The sequence below is a fragment of the Candida theae genome (assembly GCF_024610275.1).
Source record: "Candida theae strain CBS 12239 chromosome Unknown scaffold2, whole genome shotgun sequence".
Lineage (NCBI taxonomy): Eukaryota > Fungi > Ascomycota > Pichiomycetes > Serinales > Debaryomycetaceae > Lodderomyces > Lodderomyces theae.
In genome coordinates, this window is record NW_026261438.1 from 421,977 (window position 1) to 439,048 (window position 17,072).

The following is a 17,072-nucleotide window of genomic DNA, read 5'->3' on the forward strand; positions in this document are numbered from 1 at the left end:
CCCTTTTTTTCCTTTTCCCTTTTCTCTTTTCCCTTTTTCTCTTTTTTCTCCTTTATTGGTTTCTCATTGTTTACCCAACAAAACAAGTGGAATAAATATTTTTCACAAGAAGAATTGAAGAATTGCAATCATAACTACTACAATACATCTCTAAGCCACTTAACTATTCTTACACGATTGTGGTCTCTTTTTGGCTTCGTCTTTTAATCGGTACTGAACTGAAAGAGTTTGTAGCTACTAAGACAGATATCTAATAACCCCATCTCATCTACGGACCATATCAAATCGTCACCATACCGTCTTAACGGTAATAGTCGTCCAACTCATCCATATACAAAAAGCAACTCTTATTTCAATGTGCTTCGCCCAAAAGGAGAGAGAGAGAGAAAGAGAAGCTGAATCTAAAATTAAATCCCCACTCGAAAATCGTTTTTGTGTAATTTCATTCGCTGAAAAACCGCCGAAATTTCAGCGATATACTGCAGCACGGATGTAAGAACTGAGCCAATAGAAATGTGCGATAGTAACAACAACCCACAATACGAAATGAAAGTAAACAATGGGATATAAAATAGGGGAAAGCTGGAAATTTGCGATTGGCGTTTCCAAGAAGATAGAGATTTTAGTTCTTTGGGGATACAGTTTCGGAATAGGATGTAGTTTCGACAATCGGTGTAATAGTGATCAAGGCTATTTTTTCCCGCTCGGTCCCCTCCTTGACCTTCTGTACCTTTCTACAGAGCAAACTCTTTATATTATCTATATAATTCCGGCCCTGGATTGAACTGTGTTGTCCTCTTATTTTCGGCGAAGTTTGTTTACAATTTTTCCCAATTTGAGATTTTCTCGTGTTGTCGAGTTTACCTCGGCCCTTACAAAAATAAGATTCTGATTCTGAATCTGATTCTGAATCTGATTCCGACTCCAATTTGTTCCAGGGCTTGCGCATGGATCGGGCTTCTTAGAAAGAAATATTAGATACGTTAAACACCGATTTTTTTTCACTGGATGATGGAACTGTGCTCCAGTTAATTGCAGTATCTTTTGCGCATGACTCCCAAGGTAAAGTCTTCGATTGCACCTGCTCAAAGACAGCAATCTCAAAGCAATGGGTGATGTTGGCTAACACTAGAGCAGAGATTAGTTGTAGAAAGAAAAAAAAAAATTGTTTTACGAGATTGAATTCGATAAAAGTGACTCTCTACATAGTTTCATGCCACTTTATGTCCTCAATATTGAATGTGTCAACCCTTGAAAGAAAATATGACATAAATGTACGTGTAATATAAAGCTCTTAGCCCATCCGTTCTCATGATGATCCACTTATTTTGATGTGCATGAGTAATTATGTGTGATCTCGATCGTAGCCACCGGAACAATACTTGAAAGTCATATAAGCACAGTTCCAAGACTCCCAATGTGCAAACTCAACCACTAGAAGCACAGCGAGACCCCCCTTTCCCCCTCCATTATTCACATCACTCAGAAACCAACTAGCCTTTCACCACGTAGACACTACCCCAGTTCAAATAAAACCCCTCTTAGTATCATACCACTCAGGCTCATAGTGTTTTCAATTACTGTATTGACGTAAATGCCAACAAATTCTTGGGATAGACCAGCCATGTTGAAAACAGAAACTTAGTCGCAGTAATATCTGTCATTTGTTTAAGGCTTTGTGACGGCATACTTTTACTCTCGAAATTTGCCTTAAAGTTAGTTAAACTTTACGGTGCTAAACCATAACATTACCACAGCCCCCAGCCGTCCACATACATTTGCCCTATACTCTTCCTTCTCCAACGTCTAAGTTCTGATGAGCCTATCCATCTAGAACTAATTTCTCAATGACTGGGCACGATTGTGTTGTCAAAGATTCAAATCAAACAAAATTGCTTCTCCTATCAATAAATGCGTCTAAACAATGACGACAACACGTTTAAGTAAATACAAAGGGATTAAACATTGAAAGTCTTGGATGTGACTCAATTCTTGTAACATTTTTGTATTTAGTCGTAAAACTGCATCGACGAACACTGGTACAATAGTCGGTTATGAGTTTGCCTCTCGACAATAACAAAACACTGTTTTGTGTCTATCCCAGCAACTGGCCACTACCGGCTGACACACAATTGTAAGAGCAGTTTAACTGCATACTCTTTTGGAAACTGTGCTGGTTGATTATACAAATTCAGCCAAATCTCGTCCCAATTGAGGAGAAAAAGGAAAAAGTTGGTTGCGAAAAGAAAAAAAAAAAAAAAAAAGGCGAAAAAAGGGAATACAGTACAAACAAAGCACGTCCCAACTTTTGTGAATTACAAGGTTTGTGAGGCTTGTTGCCATTAGCCTGTAGAGAAACTAACTCAAAGCTAACTGCTCAAGCAATTCCGTTTCAACTAAAGTTCATGGTCGTAGTCAAAGCGAATACCCTGCTATGGATGTGTTCTACAATTGACTTGGTTAAACCAGTCCCACTTCTCTCCAACGTGCTGCTTTCAAACTCCAGCATGCTGAGATCTGATGTTACTACAACCCTTGGTTGTCAGCAACTTCTGCCACTTACCTTCTCTCCGTGGTGCATTCACCATAATATTATTTTCTTTTTGCTTTTCTGTGTTATTCAAGTTTAATGGCTGGTGCAACACTACAAAATAGGGAACAACAGAAAAGAAAAAAAAAAAAAAAAAGAAATAAAAAAATACGAACAAACTTTGACATAATCTATTGTGTATATACATGCATCTACCACTAACTTCAACAATACAATTCAATAACCCATAAGCGAGAAGGAGAAAACTTATTATTGCAACTAAGCTTACTGTATTGTCTTACAAACTACAATAAGACCACTCGGTCAACATTTACTTCCAATTTGGTCCTTAATTGTTCCCAATTGGGAAGTATTGTAATCTTGAGGAAACCGAGAAATACACCTTCACCTCCAAATTTTAGCTGCGAAAGAACAAGAATTTATAATGTTACAACAAAATAATAATAAGTCTTGCACAAAATACACAGACACACACACAGAGATTGGTTCTATGTAACGTAGCTAAAACTGTGTTACATAGTGTAAGCGGTTGGGGCGTTTTCATTATTTTGCTCTTGTGTGAGATTTTGTAATTGTAAGCTGTGTGTGTGTGTGTGTGTGTGGGTTTCTTATTTTTGAGTTACAAATGCGACCAGATTTCGAATATTCGAAAGCAAAACCCATCATTGTCTTTCAGATTCTCTTTCTCCCATTTAAATACTCGACCAAATAACCTCTTCGCCTGGAAGCAATTCTAAAGTTTCTTTCTTTTGTTATTTTCATTAGAAGCTCCACTACGTTTAAAGCACCAGCGCCAGTATACCCCACCTCCAAGTGATATTATACCCGCACCGTCCATCTTCCTTAATACCCACTCACCCCTTTTTCCAATATTTTGAAAAGAGCAAATAAGGTGGTAAGATTCATTCCTTCAGATTTTCAATAAAATAAAATAAAATAAAACAGATACCATACCCTCATTGTGTTCCACTACATCTCACACCTGTCATTGTCCCATAGATGTCGAGATTATTCCAATTCATTTCCATTATTGCTGTGTTTGCAACTGCTGCGTTTGCATTTGATCCCACTAGTAATTCCAATGTTGCCGTATACTGGGGTCAAAACTCCGGGGGCGGTCAACAACGATTATCATACTACTGTGACTCCGATGCTGTTGATATTGTCATTTTATCATTTATGCATGTGTTCCCCAACCCGGTTCAATTGAACTTTGCCAACGCTTGTGAAGGTACATTCACACCAGACGGAATCTTGAAATGTGACACTATTGCCGCTGATATCCAATCTTGTCAAGCCAAGGGAAAGATTATCTTGCTTTCTTTGGGTGGTGCTTCAGGTGCGTATGGCTTCAGCTCTGATGATCAAGCTAGAGAGTTTGCTCATACCGTTTGGGATTTATTTGGTAATTCGGATGCCTTGTCTGCTGCCGAAAGACCATTCGGTGGTGCTATTCTTGACGGGTTTGATTTCGATATCGAAAATCATATCAGTACCGGGTATGCTGCCATGGCGGACGAATTGCGGACAATTTTTGCAACTGATTCATCCAAGAGGTATTACCTAGGTGCTGCACCTCAATGTCCATACCCTGACGCATCCGTCGGCAACTTGTTACAGGAAAGCTTTATTGATTTCGTCTTTATTCAATTTTACAACAACTATTGTAATTTGGGCACAAGCTGGTTCAATTGGGATACTTGGTTGGACTATGCTGAGAATACCAGTCCAAACACGAACGTCAAATTGTTTGTTGGTGTTCCAGGTTCAATTAGAGCTGCTGGATCCGGTTACAACCCACCAGAATTGATTGAGGATTACTTGACAAGCGATATCAAGTCAAGCGAGCATTTCGGAGGCATTTCGATGTGGGATGTGTCTGCAGCTTGGGATAATACTGATACGAATGGTAACTTTGTTGAAAATATGAAGCGATTGGTGAATAATGATGATATGTTCCAAGCTGCTGCTGTTTCGTCTTCTGATAGCACCACCACCACCACTACGACCACAATCACCACAACTTCAACGACATACATAAGTGAAACCACCACTACTAGCAGTTCCTCAAGAATCACCAGCTCATCAAGCTCATCGAGTGCTACCAGCACCACTAGTTCCACCAGTACTTCAAGTAGTTCCAGCATCTCAAGCTCGCCAAGGTCCACCAGTTCTTCCAGTACGGTCATCACGTCCAGTTCTTCCCTCACGTTGATCTCCTCAACTCACAATGCCGATCTCACCACTACTGACTCAACCAATTCACCTATTCAATCTGTCACAAATACTCAAAAAAACACCATTTCCGAAACTACTGATACCCAAAAGAGCACATTGCTTTCACCACCGTCCTCCTCTTCGTCTTCACCAACTTCCTTGACATCACCTTCAACTTTACAAACATCACTCTCAACACCAACAAATGTATTCACCTCGGTTGTGTTTGCACCAACCACAATGACCACCATTTCCACATTTTACAACATCATCACCACGAGATACAATCTTCAAACAATATACGGACCGCCACCAACCACAACCATTTAGAAAAAAAAAAAAAAAAGAAAAAAAAAGGGCAACAAGACATTGCTTTTTCCTACACATTAGTTTTTCCCTTCTTCAGTTTTGTAATTGTTTTCTTAATATAATGATCTTATACCCCCACTTTTTCTTTTAGTTAACGTGATTTTGTAAGTTGTGACAACTGTTGTTCCATTCTCAACCCACTAAGAACTTTTGTGGCAGTACGATTCAAGTATACCGACATCAAGTCACCTCCTTTCCAATGTTCGTAGTCATATTCATCACTAGCGTTACTTAACGGTGAAGCAACTAGATTTACCATTGAATAGGACGATTTATTCAATTGAGATATACCTTGTAGTGTCAACGGATGGGGACTGACCATCATCATAACGGTCCTCTTCTTGTGGAATTTATGATACTCTAATACTCCGGACAACTGTCGGACTTCTGCTGCTCCTGGCCTCTTCTTGGTATTCTTGCACTGGACCACCAAATGTACGTCATTCAGCAAAGAAATTGGCGGTCGCTTTTGTAAAGAAGAATTTGGAAGGTGGTGAAGAAGTGATGAAGTGTATAATTTCTGCTCGGTTCCGTCTCTGCTCAACCTCAATGACTCTTGGTAGAATGGAAGGAGATCCCATTTGCCTATAATGTCAATCCCATTGTCGTAGGAGCCTCCACATCTGACCATATATTTGGCATGTAATTTTGTTTCAAGTAGATTCTTGACATAGTATTCGTATAAAGTGCCACGAAACACCGTGGAGTTGGTATTCACTTCACTGAGCTTGCAATAAATCAAATACCGAGCCACATCTGCAAACACTTGACTTGAGCTGTAATATCTCTTCAAGAGTAGTTGACAACAGTTCATCGGATTGCAGGGGGGGAAAATGTTGATCAATTTGCAAAAGACGCGGCGGAACGAAAACTTTTCAGTTTCAGATCTCAAATTGGGGAACAGACGCAGATTTACTACTCACAATCCACAAACCATGATTTCAATCGTAAAATTTATTTCTTGGGCCCTTTTGATTTCGGCTGTGTCCTCGAAGAGAGTCAATTTGTTTATAAGGCCTCTTGATGGAACAGAGTCAAATCCAATTGGGTACATTGAGAATGAATTGGTTTACTTAATGGAGACGGACTTACAAAAAGAGTATGGTTATTGTATTGGCACTAAAGACATCCACCACCATGACTGCTTTAGCTACCATACAAACTTAGCAAACTTGAGCCACGCCGTCTTTCATCTATTTCTTGATGGTGATGGTGATGTGGAAAGGTTATCGTTATCCTTCGACGACAAGTTGAATGAGCCAAAGGTGGTAAAACACAAAATACTTGTTGCACCAGGACCGAATTTGACTCCAGCCTCGATTAATAAGCCAAGAGAGGAACAAAAGAATGGAGGAGGAGGAGAAGGGATCGAGGTGCCAGTCGATAATAGGTCTTGGATACAAAAGAATTGGATGTATGTGGTGCCTCCATTAATTATTTTTATGTTTGCTGGTGGTGGTGGTGGTGGTGCTGCTACCGCTGAACAAGGAAGTTAGAGGAAAGGAGCTTGTGTAGCTCAAGGAAGTTAGAAGTAGCTGAGGGAGTGTTTTCTTTACCCAACACTATGTTTTGTTAGCTAACTTAACTACTGTCGATTGTAGTTGCATATAGTGTTGCAAACCCTTAATGTCGTAAAAATTTGGTGTCGTTTTTAAGTTATTGACATTGCACGACACTAAAATTATAAAGTGTAGTTTGAATAAGTAGATGGTAGCGGTAGTGATACTAATTAACGAATCAAAGACAAGTAAAAATCTATTACTACACACAGCATACACATATTACACATAATACAGTAAACTGCTACCAATCACTCTTTTGAAAAGTTTTAACAATCTCAAACTACATTACACGATAGACATTCAACACTCTAGCAACCACACACACACACACACACACACACAAACAAACCAAAGCTACACTTCATCAACTTTTCATTAAAAAAAAAAAGTCTTTCCTTACACCAGTCATTAAAAGAAACCAGTAGGCCCTTTAGCATCATCCGTACACACATTCCCACGCAAATGCTTTCAATAAGGTCTCACATCCTCAGATCATCAAAACGTCACATCTCTGCCTCTGCAAAAAGACTAGCAGAAGTTGAAGTCACCGTTGACGGCAGAAAAGTTTCCGTCGAAGCAGGCTCATCCATCATTCAAGCAGCACAATTAGCCGGTGTTCAAATCCCCCGTTATTGCTACCATGACAAATTAGCCATTGCTGGTAACTGTCGTATGTGTTTAGTTGACGTTGAAAGAATGCCCAAATTGATTGCTTCTTGTGCTATGCCTGTACAAAATGGTATGGTTGTCCACACTGATTCAGAAAGAATTAAAAAGGCAAGAGAGGGAGTGACGGAAATGTTGTTGGAAAACCATCCATTGGATTGTCCAATTTGTGATCAAGGTGGTGAATGTGATTTACAAGAACAGTCTCAAAGATATGGGTCCGATCGTGGTAGATTTAAGGAGTTGGTTGGTAAAAGAGCTGTTGAAAACAAGGCCATTGGACCATTGGTGAAAACTTCCATGAATAGATGTATCCACTGTACTAGATGTGTTCGTTTCATGAATGACGTTGCTGGTGCTCCTGAATTTGGTACTTCTGGTAGAGGTAATGATATGCAAATTGGAACTTATATTGAAAGAAATATCAATTCTGAAATGTCGGGTAATATCATTGACTTGTGTCCTGTTGGTGCCTTGACTTCGAAGCCTTATGCATTCAGAGCCAGACCATGGGAATTAAAGAGAACTGAAACCATTGATGTGTTGGATGCCGTAGGATCAAACGTTAGAGTTGATTGCAGAGGTATCGAAGTCATGAGAGTGTTGCCTAGATTGAACGATGATGTCAATGAAGAATGGATTTCCGACAAGACCAGGTTTGCTTGTGACGGTTTGAAAACTCAGCGTTTGACCACTCCTTTGATTAGAAATGGCGATAAATTCGAAACCTCCACTTGGGATGAAGCGTTGTCAACCATTGCCGCCGCATACTCCAAGATTAAGCCACAAAATGGTGAATTGAAAGCTGTTGCTGGTGCTTTAGTCGATGCTGAATCCTTGATTGCCTTGAAGGATTTGGTTAACAAGTTGGGTTCTGAAAATGTCACCACCGATGTACCACAAGCTGTTGATGCACATGGTGTGGACATTAGATCAAACTACATCTTCAACTCCACAATTGATGGAATAGAAGATGCTGATCAAATTCTTTTGGTTGGAACAAACCCAAGATTCGAAGCTGCTACATTAAACACAAGAATAAGAAAAGTATGGTTGAGATCAGGCTTGGAAATTGCATCCGTTGGTCAAGAATTTGACTCCACTTTTGATGTTACCAGATTGGGTGACAACGTCAATGATCTCAAAAAGGCACTCGAGGGTGAATTTGGTGCAAAATTATCCAAGGCTTCAAAACCATTAATCATTGTTGGTTCAGGTGTGGCCGACTCCAAGGACGCTCAGGCAATTTACAACACCGTGGGTGAATTTGCATCAAAACACAAAAACTTCAACACTGACGAATGGAACGGTGTCAACTTGTTGCATCGTGAAGCTTCAAGAGCAGCTGCATTGGATATTGGATTCCAAAACTTGTCCACTGAACAATCTGCAGCCACTCCGAAATTCATTTATTTGTTAGGTGCCGATGAAATCTCCAACGCAGAGATCCCAAAGGATGCATTTGTCGTGTACCAAGGTCATCACGGTGATGTTGGTGCTTCATTCGCCGATGTCATTTTGCCTGGTTCGGCGTACACTGAGAAATCCGCCACTTATGTAAACACTGAAGGAAGAACCCAAATTACTAGAGCTGCAACCAACCCACCTGGAGTAGCACGTGAGGACTGGAAGATCATCAGAGCCTTGTCTGAATACTTGGGTGCTGCATTGCCATACGACGATCTTGTGTCTGTAAGGTTGAGATTGGGTGAAATTGCCCCACATTTGGTAAGACACGATGTTGTTGAGCCTGTTTCTTCTGAAATTGCTCAAATTGGATTCCTTGACTTGGTCAACAAGAACAAGAATGCTAAAGCTATTGGTGAGCCTTTGAAGAATCCAATTTCAAACTTTTACTTTACCGATGTCATATCTAGATCTTCACCAACCATGGCTAAATGTGTTGCTGCATTTGGTGCTAAAATAGACAAAATAAAGGATGAAAAACCTGCCATCAACTTTTAAGAAGTCAAATGGTTGGAGACAAAGTTCATTTTTCATTTCAAGTTTAGCATAATTTTTTGTTTATTCCTTCTGCAGCATTACATACGTTATTCGTGTACATTAAATCTATAAAAAAATACAGTATTAGTGTTGCAATTTGGTGTGGTGGGAGATTACCGAATGCTAAGAATCTGATTCAGGTGGCTTTTCATTTTCAAACATCTTAAATAGCACGTCTTTGAGAGACAGTTTTTTAGTGGAATCATCATCATCATCATCATCATCATCATCGCTGCTACTGTCATTATCAATGACGACAGGTGCAGTTTCAATACTATCTGCTTCTTGTAACTCTCTCTTTTCATTGCCATCTTTTTCATTCTCCACGGCATTCTCGTCTCTATCTTCCTCCTCTTCCTCCTCCTCCTCCTCCTCATCCTCCTCCTCACTATCGTCCTCCACAACTGACTTGATTCTCCCCCAATGCTCAATTCGTGCCTCCCCATCTGCATGCCTATCTCTATACCCACCATTATTATACTCCTCATCCACACCAGGAATAATCAAATCCCGATAAGACGGCGGCTTACCAATATCCTTCATAATTATAACCCACGCAGGAGCAATGCTCAAATCATGCTCATTCATGCCCAACGCCTTTCTCAACGTTTTTGAAACCACACCTGGTTTATAATGTTTCGCCTCATTGGTCAACTCATCAACCAACTCCTTGCCCTCTTCGTACAATTCACCAAACGCGGATAATCTCGGCTTGGTTTGGTTTTGGAAAAACGCCCGGTATAGCTTCTCGTAATCCATGTCCAATCTTCCCAATTTCACTTGAACTCGATCACGTTGCTGTTGCTTCAACGTACGGCCATCGTCACCACCAGTTCCCGGAACAGTCAGGCGCATTTCCTCTATGCCTGTATCTCTAATGAATTTCGGTAATTGGAACGGCGGTCTTTCTATGCCACGTTTTGATGAAAGGTAATCACGCTTGGAGCTCCAGTGTGATGGGACGGGTACGATGTTGGGCTGTGATTTAATGTGCACTAGCAAGTATGGATCTAGAGCGTCGGCATCGGTTGGTTCGACAATTTCCGGTCGGTGTGTAGACATTTTGAGGGATGATAGAGGCACTTTATTTCGTAGCCTCAATTGTCGTTTTGACAAGGAGATGGATTTCTGTGTTTCGTCGTCTTTATCGGATTCATCTGATGCATCATCATCATCCTCTTCGTCAGTATACGAATGTTTGTTCAGACTTTCGACAACTTGAAATCCTCCCTCTTTGGGCAGAGGAGGATTGAATTTTGCCAAAACGGATCCAAACTGCTGTAGTAGGGGGTCATTTTCATCTATTTTTATATCTGGAATTGAAGTAGTTGGTTGGTGTTCTGTTGCGTTGGATCCAGATGAGGTTGGACCTCGTGTAAGTTCTGGCGAGGTGTCCTTTTTGTCACTATTCTCCACATTCTTCTCCTCAAGTTTCCTCTTCTTGAGCCTTTCTCTACGTATTTGATTCTTGGATCTCTTCACAGACATTTGATGATGAATTCCATGTAATCTACTCCGTGTTAGGATGTTTTTTTGGTTTTTTTTTTTTTTTCTATGTACCACTAAGAAAAACAACCATCCACTTTGATACACACCCGGTACATATACCTTGATATGCACGTTTCTCTCACTTCCCCTTCAGTTGCAAAGCCGAAACTCTTGCCAATGTGGCATCAATCCTTGACGTTATTTCTCGTTCGTTCTTCTCTAGTATCTTTGCTGCTTTCGCTAGTTCACGCTCTATTTCATGGGCTACATCAAACGCCGTAGATTTCTTCTCAGTAGCAGTCATCGAGATCATCAAATTCTGTCGTGTTTCATTTGATGCAGATCCGTTCAAGTTGGGCGTGGAAAGACCTTGGAGGGAGTTGGATTCTTGTGCAGGTGTTTCTTGCAGATTCGTAGACATTTGAATGCAATGATGGGTTGCTTAGTGAATGTGATATCGTATTGAGTTGCAGTGGACAAGTTGTAAGTGCTGTATTTGCTACCTTGTATAGTATTTGTCGTGTACTACCTGTTTCTTGCAACTTCGGAGATTTGAAAACAATCTTTTTTGGTTTTGGGAAATTTTGAAAAGCAAAGCGCTCACAACCTCCTTGATTCAGCCACCTCAGTTTTCTTTATCCATCCCATAAGTTGCCGATGCAATTACCCACAATTCTATTCATCAGCCTGCTTTGTCTCACTTCAGCACTACTACATTCACCCCAGCCATTAAAGAATCGCATAGTTTTTGACAATGCTCGAATACCGGTTGACGTGGCACATTCGCTAGCACAGCAGAAATTCCTGCTGGGTCAATTTGAGATAATATCCCTAACCTCGAACCAAGAAATTGAACCCTACGTATGCCACCTACCTGCCGATAAGGAGGTCAATGTGTCCAAACCGATACATTCAAGCACTACATTTGAGTTGAAGCAGGCTGCTATAGATATCATTCAGGAAACATTCGATAACGGGAATTGTACATTGGAGTTCAACATACAGGCAGGTTACTGGACCGTGGGGTATTGTTTTGGTGATAAAATTATGCAATTCCATGAAGATGTCATTGACTTTGTGAGTGGTCAACATAAGGCACAATTGCCAAACCATGTGTACGTGCTTGGAAAATTCCCCAATGTAAAGTCTTACAAACAAACTGAAATAAGAAATCAAAATGGTAATCAAAAAGTTGTGCTAGATCCCAGAGACTTTGTTGTATTTGAAGGTGAATTCAGCTCTTTTGGCGATGACGAAGTTGACTATTCAACAAATGCGCAGAAGTTTATTAAACATACATTGGGCAACGGAGAAATTTGCGATTTGACTTTGCAACCGAGATCAATTGACATTGTGTACAAGTGTGATGAAGATTTTGGAAGGCCAGGTATTATCGATATTCAAGAGATCAAGACATGCCAATATCAAATGATTGTCAATGTACCTGGACTTTGTCGAATTGAAGAATTTAGGAAGAACTTGATTCAAGAGAATATAATAGATATAACATGCAAAAAGATAGAGGGAAGTACAAACTCGTCGGTTGATGATGTTTCATACGACACTTTTTTCAACTATAACCAGTCTGTCATTGGGTCACAAGTTGCCAAAGTCAAGAACGAAAAAATCGATTTGAACCAATTTATCATCAACCCTATTGGTGATGGATTTTATCTTGGAGCTTTGAAGCCAGAGTATAAACGGGATGTGCCGTATTGGCGTACAAGAGTGATTGCAATAAACGCCAACAACAAGGACAAGGCATACTTGCTCGACCAATTTGGCAAACAATTTCTCAATTCCTTGGATAGAAAATTTCCATCGCCAATAATGATAAATGACAATGTGGCATTGACACTCCAATGGAATGACTCGTTTATCTATTGGCTTGAAATGTATGATTTATTTGGTAACTTTGTTGCCTTGTTCAAAATAACCCGCGATGGGAAACAAAATAATAACGAGGTTGAAATTCAGAGATTCTATGCTGTTGAAAAGGAAATTGCTCTGAGCTTTGATGTCGGTCTGGACTACTTTGATCATCCAAATGAGTATTGGAATTTTGAGTTCTTCAAAAGAGGTGAAGCAAAGTAGATGGTATATAGTGCTAACGCTACCTGATGGAATTTGGGTTTCTCTCTCTCTCTCTTATTGTCTATATGGGATGACAAAAAAAAAATTTCCACCTCTTTATGGATTAACCAAACCAAACTTTGCTACAGTACAGCCTTGAAAACCAGTTCTTTTGCATAGTCAGCTACAGTTCACACATCCCACATCCCACAAATGATGTACTCCATGAGCCACATATGCAGGCGATCTTTACCAAACCGCATATCGCATTGCCGGAAATTTTCATTGTTTTGGAAAATGTTATCCATGAACGATCCAAGCAAGGAGAAAGATGAGAGGAAATTGTACAGCTGGGATGAGTCACCATATGAGGACATTCGCACACACGCAGCGCTTATCAGAGCCAAAGCGCTTTGTCCAGTAACGCAAAAACCAGTCAATTTCGTATGCCCGTATTCGGGAATACCCACACATGCATCAAAAGAAGCTTGGGAAAATGATACTGAATACCATGCAAAGAAGAAATACAACCTTTTAAAAAAAGTCAACTTGTACGAACATGATTTGAGATCTGGGAGAAAATTTGAGGAGTTTGCATTTCCAGGGGAACAAGAGAGAGATTTTATGATCAACATGAGTGATTGGGATTCATTCTTTTACACTAGAGACTTTCCACCAATGAATGATGAGTTCAATTTGGCAGCAGCCACCAAGGTTCTCACATACCCGATGACTATTGGATCCATTTTGTACAAATTTTCGCCGTATCAAATTGAGCCCAAGGGTCCAGTTACTGTTGAGGGAGCTAAATCGTTGGGGGCGTTGCGGTATACGTTGTACCCTCCCTACCAGAAGTCAGTTGAAGGGGTGACGCATTTCAAGGAAAGACCAATGAGGATATTCCTTTTGGGCCCTAGAATGGAATCCATGTTGCCTGGATACGTATGGAAACAATTTGGGTACTTGTTCCCCAAAAGCAAGTTTGAAATACACTTGATTGGTCCAGAATCATATTACGACAAGGAAACAAGATCGTTTGCGCCTGTTATCACCCCCAGTGGAAAACCATTGGTTGAACGATTCGATGACCAAATCACTATCCATCACCACCCTCAATACTTTAATGAACTTTACGACATGGGCGACCTATTCCCCTTTGACCCTTACTTGGATGTTTTCTTCCTTTTCCACCCTGGCTTTCAAACTGCTGATCATATACACTGGGACAAGTCATTGAAAGGGTTATTGGAGTCGAAATGTCCAATTTATGTTACTGGTTTCCATGAAGAGGATATTCAAAAGGAAATTGACTGGTTGAAGCAGCATCCACTTCATGATGAGATGGACTGGCTCATGCAGAAATCAGACAACAAGTTTGCTTGTACAAAATTGGATCTTGTTGATGCCAATCCTACAGAGACTTTCAATTTGAACAGTCAAATCTTTGGGTTCAGGGGTAAGAGATATCATGCCATCAAGGTGTGAGTTTGTAAATAGCAGTAGGAATAAATCCTGTGAATATACCTATAGAAGTGGAAACGAAATCACAGATGTGGAAGAAGGACATCGTAGTACTTGGAAATTATTGCACTCCCTACCCCACCCCCGAAAATGAAAAAATAAAAAAAAATAAAAATAAAAAACGAGACCGAGATTCTTCAAACCACGTAATACAACATTACACATTCACAATCTGATCCATCCACAACACCATGGACGAAGCACCTCGCCTTAGACTTCACATAGTATTGCAATCCAATGAGCGAAATCTTCAGAATGAGCGATCGTTATTTGAAATCAATGCTGCAACAACAATGAAGGAATTGAAGCAAGCAATCATTCAAAGATTGGACGAACGACAAGTTACAAGGACGTTTTATGAGCAGGTAGTGTTGTCGTTTCGGGAAAGGGCTCTTTCAAACGACTTGAATACTGATGAGAGTAGTGTTCCTGATGCTCTTGAGCTTACTGTTGACGAAATCCAACAAATGAACAATGTGATTCCAATCACTCTTCAACTCAAGGCTGCCTTCAATGGAATATTAAGTCGAGAATTCTGGCACGATATAACTGCAGATGACAGATTTGAATTCCCACCGATAACGGATCAAGAGGCGCAGAGCTTACAAAATGAAGACACAGTAGCACCCGATATGGCAGTGGTGGAGCCAATGAAAATTGTCGCAGGCGACGGCTGTGTATGGCACTTGACTGGCCGTACTTATGAGTCAATCTCAGACGGCCATGGAGCCACTAAGCTAGTCGATCAAGACGACTTGTCCCAAAAAATGTTTGAATTATCCTCAAGCTCAAACCTCAATGAAAAAGTTGCTTTAAACACGTCGCAATGTATCATAGTCGACAAGGATGGACAACAGCCGTATATTCTATTGAGTCCTGCGGGGATTGCCAAAGTCGACTCTGTTTTCAAACTGCAAAAGGTGAAAGTAGTGTTGCACAATTCTGCAAACGTGGCACCATCACAAGAGAATGAGCGTGAAATACACCCAGCTCAAGATGACGACGTATTGCAACGAGTAGTGGCCACGGGTGGCCGTTTTCTTCTGCTTGCAGCTAAAATTGCACTTGCATTGTTTGTACTTGGCTACAGACCTAATAAACACATCCAAGAAAATTGGATCAAGTATGTGATTGCAGTACTTGTGTTGTTCAATATTTACGTCTTGTTCTTCACCGGAGAGAATCGAGTGCAAAGACTTCTAGAACCCGACGCAGAATTGGCTCGTCAACCTCCAGCAACGCAAAATTTTATTCAAGGGGTTCGTACATTGGCACGGACCAGACAGATATTGGCCGAGTTTGTTAATAGGGTGCAAAACGAGCTAGTGGGAATTGTAGTTTCTCGCACTTGGGACTTTGAGTACATCATGAGCAATGAACCCAACTGGTATCTTGTGATTGCATCAAACTTTGAAGATTTGTGGAAGGATGCTTTGATTTATATCTTGTCAATACTGCCTGTTTTTCAAATGAGACTTTACGAAGAGTTGCATAAACGGAAACGCATGGAGTTGAAAATGTTTCAGGATAAAGTGCGTCGGTTCTATGATCTCGTGTTGCTGCTTGTTCATGAATACAATAAAAAGCACACTTCACCAAGCTTCAACCTCCCAGAGAAAATGGAATTGGAATCAGTATTTGAGACCCTAGAGACAATGAGCGAAGAGGAGGAAAAATACGAGATTTTGGTTAATTACTACAAGGTTTTGAAAGTCACTTTTGATGTATTCAACAAGCTTTACGTCAAGCATTTATCGTTGTCAGATGAGCATTTCGAGCTCTTGAACAGGGAATTTGATAGATTTGTACCATTTTCGTAATTGATGTCAGTTTATAAGCAGTAATATACTTGATTATATAAAAATAGAACTATATGGAAAAAGGGGGGGAAGACCCATCTTTATCCTTCAAGACTCTAAAAAAGGTTTAGTACCTGAAACATTAGTGATACATGTTTCAGGTTGGGGAATCGTCTTCCGAAACTCTTATCAGCTTAGAAAGTGTTTTGGAATATCTATTCCTATTCCTGACAATTGAATTTATTTGAAATATGTTTGTGCGACAAATTACACTCTTGCTTTTGACGCGTTACTGATTCACCCAACACCCTACACCCAACACCTCCCCCACAATGGTTAATCTAACAGATGAAAGTCGTGCATTTCATTACGGAGTATACTCTATCGTATTCCAAATCCCACCAGCAAAAGTCACCACATATGGTGAGTATCATCAAAGCGATAAGCAAGTAACGAAACAATACTAACCAAATCACAGGACACGTCGCGTACTTACTAGACAAGCCAGGAAATTCACGACAAGTTGGAACGTCTTTAAAACACTGCAACGTGATCTTTCAAGACTTGAACAGAGGATTTGATCCCAGTGAAGAAGAATACCTCGACATTAATTCGCTCCCGTGGTGGCGAGTGCTCCTGAGTTCTGGCAAAATCTCACCGCGAGAAGATTCACAAGGTCAATTTGTTCAAGCAGATAAATTGAGAGAAGAAAATGTAGTCGTTTCGCCAGCACACAAGGTTGATTTAGAAGAGTATGGGTGGTTTCCCGAAGACGTCAATCTATGAAATAAATACGTGTATACACACATATATATATACAAT

General features: G+C 40.3%; 11 protein-coding genes across 11 annotated transcripts; 7 read left to right on the forward strand and 4 right to left on the reverse strand. All coding sequences in view use genetic code 12, as the record gives it.

The window, feature by feature from the left end:
* Positions 1-622: 622 nt before the first annotated feature.
* Positions 623-1,626, reverse strand: KGF57_003107 (uncharacterized protein; the record flags this gene model as incomplete). Its single annotated transcript, XM_051752492.1, has 2 exons — positions 623-960; positions 1,554-1,626. 2 exons carry the CDS (start codon positions 1,624-1,626, stop codon positions 623-625), a joined length of 411 nt encoding a protein of 136 aa, XP_051608543.1.
* Positions 1,627-3,550: 1,924 nt separating this feature from the next.
* Positions 3,551-5,098, forward strand: CHT3 (Cht3p; the record flags this gene model as incomplete). Its single annotated transcript, XM_051752494.1, has 1 exon — positions 3,551-5,098. The coding sequence occupies one exon, from the start codon at positions 3,551-3,553 to the stop codon at positions 5,096-5,098; it is 1,548 nt and encodes a 515-aa protein (XP_051608544.1).
* A 130-nt stretch (positions 5,099-5,228) lies between these two features.
* Positions 5,229-5,951, reverse strand: KGF57_003109 (uncharacterized protein; the record flags this gene model as incomplete). The annotated part of the gene is made up of 1 exon (XM_051752495.1): positions 5,229-5,951. One exon carries the CDS (start codon positions 5,949-5,951, stop codon positions 5,229-5,231), a length of 723 nt encoding a protein of 240 aa, XP_051608545.1.
* A 121-nt stretch (positions 5,952-6,072) lies between these two features.
* KGF57_003110 (uncharacterized protein) lies at positions 6,073-6,633 on the forward strand (the record flags this gene model as incomplete). The annotated part of the gene is made up of 1 exon (XM_051752496.1): positions 6,073-6,633. The coding sequence occupies one exon, from the start codon at positions 6,073-6,075 to the stop codon at positions 6,631-6,633; it is 561 nt and encodes a 186-aa protein (XP_051608546.1).
* Positions 6,634-7,161: 528 nt separating this feature from the next.
* Positions 7,162-9,330, forward strand: KGF57_003111 (uncharacterized protein; the record flags this gene model as incomplete). Its single annotated transcript, XM_051752497.1, has 1 exon — positions 7,162-9,330. One exon carries the CDS (start codon positions 7,162-7,164, stop codon positions 9,328-9,330), a length of 2,169 nt encoding a protein of 722 aa, XP_051608547.1.
* Positions 9,331-9,492: 162 nt separating this feature from the next.
* On the reverse strand, positions 9,493-10,857 carry KGF57_003112 (U2 snRNP complex subunit; the record flags this gene model as incomplete). The annotated part of the gene is made up of 1 exon (XM_051752498.1): positions 9,493-10,857. The coding sequence occupies one exon, from the start codon at positions 10,855-10,857 to the stop codon at positions 9,493-9,495; it is 1,365 nt and encodes a 454-aa protein (XP_051608548.1).
* A 139-nt stretch (positions 10,858-10,996) lies between these two features.
* On the reverse strand, positions 10,997-11,278 carry KGF57_003113 (uncharacterized protein; the record flags this gene model as incomplete). The annotated part of the gene is made up of 1 exon (XM_051752499.1): positions 10,997-11,278. One exon carries the CDS (start codon positions 11,276-11,278, stop codon positions 10,997-10,999), a length of 282 nt encoding a protein of 93 aa, XP_051608549.1.
* Positions 11,279-11,514: 236 nt separating this feature from the next.
* On the forward strand, positions 11,515-12,951 carry KGF57_003114 (uncharacterized protein; the record flags this gene model as incomplete). Its single annotated transcript, XM_051752500.1, has 1 exon — positions 11,515-12,951. One exon carries the CDS (start codon positions 11,515-11,517, stop codon positions 12,949-12,951), a length of 1,437 nt encoding a protein of 478 aa, XP_051608550.1.
* Positions 12,952-13,227: 276 nt separating this feature from the next.
* Positions 13,228-14,415, forward strand: MSS51 (Mss51p; the record flags this gene model as incomplete). Its single annotated transcript, XM_051752501.1, has 1 exon — positions 13,228-14,415. The coding sequence occupies one exon, from the start codon at positions 13,228-13,230 to the stop codon at positions 14,413-14,415; it is 1,188 nt and encodes a 395-aa protein (XP_051608551.1).
* Positions 14,416-14,642: 227 nt separating this feature from the next.
* FGR34 (Fgr34p) lies at positions 14,643-16,271 on the forward strand (the record flags this gene model as incomplete). The annotated part of the gene is made up of 1 exon (XM_051752502.1): positions 14,643-16,271. The coding sequence occupies one exon, from the start codon at positions 14,643-14,645 to the stop codon at positions 16,269-16,271; it is 1,629 nt and encodes a 542-aa protein (XP_051608552.1).
* Positions 16,272-16,582: 311 nt separating this feature from the next.
* On the forward strand, positions 16,583-17,036 carry KGF57_003117 (uncharacterized protein; the record flags this gene model as incomplete). Its single annotated transcript, XM_051752503.1, has 2 exons — positions 16,583-16,673; positions 16,750-17,036. 2 exons carry the CDS (start codon positions 16,583-16,585, stop codon positions 17,034-17,036), a joined length of 378 nt encoding a protein of 125 aa, XP_051608553.1.
* Between the last annotated feature and the right edge of the window lie 36 nt (positions 17,037-17,072).